We start from the raw sequence: 6,273 nt of genomic DNA on the forward strand, positions 1-6,273 counted from the left end.
CCCCCCCCCCCCAACAAAATGAAGGACAAAATATCTATTGCTGGTGCTTCTTCACCCATTGCTAATGTTGTAGACAGCCACTTGAGTCAGGGGGAAATAGAGCAGCTTTCCTCTTTTACATATTTTTAAATGATTTATGATGATGTAAAGGGGACCCTTTTACACTCCTTTAGACTCCCCTACCACATAGTCCTGCTCTACCATGTGTCGCAGGGTGTTTCTACATGAAACATTTACAGCAGACTTGACTAATCAGCTCTGCATTAAGTGTCACATGCCTACATGTTAACCCCTGTTAGGCTGGAATAAATGAATTAACTCGGCAGCAGAGTAAGGGAGTACTTATAAACGTTAGTACTATCCTGCTGTGGAGTTTTTTACTGTGCTGCAGCGCACATGTAGAAACTGTCCGGGCTGGCTGGGCCTGAGGGTGCGTCAGTGTGGGAGCTGCCTGTTAGTTAGTCCCACACAGTAGCACCGATGTGCTCCAACCTGCCCCTCTATAGGATGTCGAGCCAGGGGGAGGAGCCCCGGACTGGCAGGCTGACACCCAGGGTCTCCCTGCCAGCTGGAGATGCTCTGACTCAGCTCAACATGCTGCTATATGTGGTGCATATTTAAATGGTGCACCCAGGAGCAATAAACTCGAGTTTCTTACTTCGCATTAACTGCACATGTAGACATACCCACAGGGTCTATCATATACTTGTAGTAATATAAAAACAAAATTGTGAACATGTTAATGCTTGCTGCAGGTAATTTCCTGTGTAGTTTAACTCTAAACTGTATATAACCAGTCCCAAAATACTGCACAACTGAATGTAGCTTGGTGGTCTGATTTACTGTGACATATTTCTTAGAGGTTAACAAAAAAAAGCCTTATGATAGTACAGACAACATGTATCAGCTTTGCAGGTGAGAGAACTCTGAATTATCAAACAGAACTATCCCAATTCTTATTAAATTACCTAGACTACAACTGTCACACAAGTTCAACATAAAAAAGAAAAGAAAAGAAAAATATGAGTTTAAAAAATATCTTATGATAAAAGAGAATCTTCAGCAAGACAGAACAATCAATAACAACATACACTCTCTTTTCTTTGTACTGATTTTACCTCCAGTATCTCCCCAGCGCACTAACGCAGAAAAACTGACCAGGATTTCAATAGGCTTCAAACTGTCCACAAATAAATAATAGAAGATTCGATCATCAGTAGACTGCAGGGGGAAAAGGACATTAATGTTGAATATCAGTTGAATGCTGCCATGTAACAATGACTTTTATAATGACTGACTTAAAAATCCAACTTTGTGTCTCAAGGCATAGTACATAAACAATTAATTGTCAGAAGCACTTCTGAAGAAGTTACAAGTCACTTATGCATGCAGATTAAGTAAAAATTAAGGGAAATTATTCTTCCTCTGATATCATTAATTTACTAATGTCCTGCTTACCAGCTGGCAATTTATAATAGCTATTTTTGGTTCTTTATTATGCTATTTTAATGGTACAAAACATGAAGATATTGTTCTGCAACTTTCTGGTTAACTTTAGTAAACTTGAAGACATACAATACCATGGAGATTCTGGGTTTGGCTATTTAACACAGCTAACAGAACAAACGTGATTCTACATGAATATTATGATTTCTACTTTTCAAATATTGTAAACAATAAATGAAGCAATTCCATAAAATGTTTCTAAGCTAGACATTTTGATTCCTAGCACAAAGAAATACACTGCCTTGATATTGGTTGATTTTTTTAATGTATAGTATATTTTTAATTTGCATGCAGTTGTAAAGTCCAAACAGGAAAACAGGCCCATAATCTAGTTAGGCTTTACAATTTAGAGACTAATAATATTGTAGGTTCCCTGCACTTACGTAATATAGAGTTAACTTTCTAAGTGTAGGATTTCATACTATACTCATGCAGAATGAACTTTAAAGGGGGAGTAGTTATGGAGAATTAATGTAGAAATTACCAAACCACAGGTGAAATATGTTATTTAACATATTATTTTATTATTAGTGTTAAATCTTCCAGTTCTGTAAATTGAAGCACAGATATCCAAAAGCATTTCTATAATGCTTATGTACTGTAACTGCAGTCTATAATGTCATTTCAGTGACTGGCATAGATCCTCAGATTCATCACAGCTGCACTTCCATTGAGAACACATGGAAGAGTGGTCTGCATTTCTATCCCACCTATTTCAGAGATTTGGGCAGTGGGGGAAGAGGAAGGGAGGGGAAGAGGGCATCAGCTGTTGACTTGAGATTTAAGATGCATGACAAAGAGAACTTTAGGATCTTGTCCAACCTGCAATCTTTTCCCGATTAACATAATCCATATTTTTCATTTTTTATTACATGACAACAATTTGTGGTACTACAGGAGTTTCTAATACTAAATACAGAAAAATATTTGCTACATTATTTTGCAGGATTTACTATCAATTACATTGAATTATGACTAGTAGATATAGGTATTCCCATGTGTATTTCATCTATTTTATCTGTAGGAGTTGCTTTACATGTTTAATACAGATGTTCAGTATTTATGAGTTAAAAGTTTTATAAGGTTTTCCCCAATTAAAAATAAAACTTAATGCAAAGCTTCCACTTATCTTCTCACTGAAGTGCTGACACATTCTTCAAAACCAATGCATATCGAATATAATGTGTATTAATATGAAGTGTATCGGGGTGCTCAATCCATTGGCCAAATGTAGCCCACAGAGCCAGAGCATCTAGCCCATGGAGCTCCCCACAAGTTGAGAAATTTGGTGGCAGGTGAGTGATGGAAGTTAATACTGTCACTCTTGTCCATTACCAAATTCCCAATCCCTGAAAAGTAGGTCAGAGCCAGAGCTGAATTCTTGCTTTATCTGTTGTAAAGAAACTCTGCAGGTCATCCCACTTACCTTAAAATCTGCCTTCTGATAACTATAAGTATACGTTTGTGGTTTGTGGAAAATATGTAGGTACCTATTAAGAAAAGAAAAATATGTGGAACAATTAATTTAAATAGTATATATTAAAGACAATGCTCCATTCATAGCATAAAGTACTAACTTTTATTTCACAAACATGCTATAATTAGCTCTCTCTTTTTGTGAAACAGAATCAAAAGTGTTTCTTGAAAATGGTTCAACATTTGTAGCTTCATAAAAGATGAATACAATTGATCTCCAGTGAAAGCTGCTGACATTGATTAATATGTTTGTTGCAGTTCCAAGTCTTTCTTGTGCATATCAGGCAGGTAGTTTTTTTTTTTGCAAGCAACAAACTGAAGTTACCATAAAAGTTTAATACCTAAAAAAAATCACTATAATTACAAAATTCAAAAGTACCCCTAACAGTGCTGATACTTCTTTATGTAGTGTGTTAATGTTCCTATGAAATCTATTGGTTTTTACTCATCCTTAGATAATGACTGAAAATTCCCACTGCAATAATTTCTGAGCTTGGTTTGAATGAATCAGTCTCAGTGAACTCAACTTTAATAGAGGGCAGAATTCAACTTAGAGTTCAAGATTTTATATAAAGAAATGTTTTAGCTATTCAAAGTCCTCACTGAAGCTCTGACACATTCTTCAAAACCAATGCATATCAAATATAGTGTGTATTAATATGATGTATATCAGGGATGCTCAACCTCCAGCCTATAGGCCAAATCTGTCCCACAGACTCACACCAACTTGTGGGGCTCCCCACAAGTTGGAAAACTTGATGGCGGGGGAGCAGTGGTAAATACCAACCACTGTCCTCCATTCCTATATTTCCAAGCCCCATAAGCAGGTCAGAACCAGAGCTGAATTCTTGCTTTAACTGTTATAAAGAAATTCTGCAGGCCATTGCAGAGCCTCACTGACATGCATACAACCCCACTACTGGGTTTGCAAAGGTGTAACTGATTGGGAATTATGTTGATGATGCAAAAGAAGGAACAGAATCCCATTTGTCCTCATTCAGCTGCATAGATTCTATAGCACAAACAGCAGCAAGAAAGGTGAACAACTCATATTTCCCCTAAAAGAAACCTAGTAAGACACTGCGTGCAGACAAGGAACAGATCTGTTGAAAATGAACATGTTTTACATTGTTATTTTTCATAGCGCAACTATAATTTTAATTATAAGAAATATAAAATAAAACCTCTGTTCCTTACTGAAAACAAGTACAGAAGTCTTCAAAGTTAATCCATGTCTCCCTAGAAACAGGACTCCTTTCTGTCTCAATATCTTCCTGTGATTTATCCACCATCTGGCTGTAAACACAAGTATCAGCTGCTTCTGATGTCTGCGCCACATCATTACTTATAAATTCAGTTAATTCTTCTGCATGGATGAGGGAGACATAGAATTCAACATGTCAAGAATATGCAAACTATAGAAATGGGAGTTTTTTGTACTGCACAGCACAAAACCTGACAAGATTTTTCTTTCATATATCCAAAACATTTAAATAAAATATAACCAAATAATATATAACCAAGATGCCTGCATCTTGAATTCCTAGCTACCATGTCTCAATGTACAACCAAGTTTGGAATAACATACCATGGCATACCCTGGAACTTCAGCACTTTTGAAATATCCCACTACCCCATGTACACAATAGTAAACACGAAGTCACCTCCATAAGAAAGATAGCAGGCACCTTCTCCTAGGTTTCCTATCTACATACCCAGCAGAAAGCAGAACTGGCAGGAGAGTGAAAAAGAAACCATCCACTGAATTTTGAGCACTAAGATCCACAACTACTTGGCTTCACCTTTACTATAGTAACAAATTACAGAGCTAATCAGGATAGTAAAGAAACGTATGTGCACAGTTGCTTACAGGCACAGGGCCTGACAGTACTATGTGAACATAACCTCTGGAAAGCTAAACCAGGCACAGGCTAATTCACAGCCAATATATGGATATGAAAATTCCTTTTTGGATTGCTATCAAGGAAAAAACAAATGCCATAATATGCAATGTACACATTGTATGGTATTCTGCAATTAACAGCTTTACTAGTAGATAAAGCCGAGGAAGTGTTTAGATTTATGCATGAACAAAGAAGCCTAAGTGATTATATGCTGTTGGTTTCCATTCCTTATTTGCTCTATACATAGAAGCTTTAATAAACCCAGATTATCAAACTGATACTTTTCACAATGACTTGAAGAAGTTATTTTTACTAAATCAGTTGTTGCTTATCTTGTGCACAAGAAGTGCAATTACCAGCTAACTGCAAGCACAAATTTTAAAAAAGATTAATAGTAATTAAAATAGATGCAAAGAAGTGCTAAATGTTCAGGGGAATGGAGAGGTGGCCTTACAACAATGATAGACTAAAGGATCTGGGCTTGTTTAGCCTAGGAAAGTGATTCTCAGCCAGGGTGCCTTGAGATCCTTTCAAGGGTGTTGACATGCCACATAGTGTTAGCTAAGTGCCCTCTAGGCAACTTAAAGTTACATTACTTTGGGCAAGGATTATCTTTGAGCTGTGCTAGTTGGCTTGAGCTAACTTCTAGGTGTTTACCCAAGATAAAACCACCAATCTACAGTCTTCTAGTTTCCCAGGATGCACTGTTCCCAGGACTGACAGCTGGGGACAGCCAGGCAACAGGTAGGTGGGGATGGGGTGAGTGGGGAGGGAGGAAAAAAGGGTGAAGGGGATTAGTGGAGCAGAGGGATACAGGATTGGAGGAGGGAAAAGGGAGTGGATGGGTGGGTGGGGAGCTACCAGGCTGCTGCCCCCTTTTCTCCCCAAATTGACCCCCGATCCCTGAATGAACTTCTAAATCCCCAGAATGCTCCCTTGCCATCCCAATTGCCCCTGCTGCCCCCCACTGGTCCCTCCACTCCCAAATTTCTGCCTTACCATCCCAATCAGCCCAAGAGTGGTAGAGGCACTGCTGGGGGGTTCCCCTTCCCTGCCTACTCCTGGGGTCCCTGCAGACTACCTCTGACCCTGTGCAACAAAATCCAGCAGCCCCTGCCAGCCCCTCCAACTGCAGGATGGGTAGGGGGAGGGGATAAGGGGGGAGGGGCAAGGAGATGCTGAGCAGCTGTGGGACCTGCTAGTGGCTGGATCTAGGTGTGTGGGGATGGTGCAAGCAGGAAGTAGCCTGGGAGCATGCAGGGAGGGGGAAGCTCCTGATGCTGCTGTGACTACAGTGATTCAGGAGTAGAGGAGTCTATTGGGGGGGGGAGGTCAATCCAGGGGCAGGGGACAATTTGGGGGCTGGAAGAGGCATCCATTGGGGGTG

At 39.3% G+C, this 6,273-nt stretch overlaps 1 protein-coding gene across 1 annotated transcript in view; it reads right to left on the reverse strand.

Moving 5' to 3' along the window:
• Positions 1–6,273, reverse strand: part of ADGB (androglobin) — a 360,063-nt gene that overhangs the window by 185,195 nt on the left and 168,595 nt on the right. The window contains exons 15-17 of the mRNA XM_019527460.1: positions 4,180–4,348; positions 2,933–2,996; positions 1,119–1,221 (exon numbers count right to left, since the gene is read on the reverse strand). Of these exons, the coding sequence (XP_019383005.1) occupies positions 1,119–1,221; positions 2,933–2,996; positions 4,180–4,348 (336 nt within the window). The remainder of the gene's footprint in view (positions 1–1,118; positions 1,222–2,932; positions 2,997–4,179; positions 4,349–6,273) is intronic.

The sequence above is a fragment of the Gavialis gangeticus genome, unplaced genomic scaffold (assembly GCF_001723915.1).
Source record: "Gavialis gangeticus isolate Ggan-Ray unplaced genomic scaffold, GavGan_comp1, whole genome shotgun sequence".
NCBI lineage: Eukaryota > Metazoa > Chordata > Crocodylia > Gavialidae > Gavialis > Gavialis gangeticus.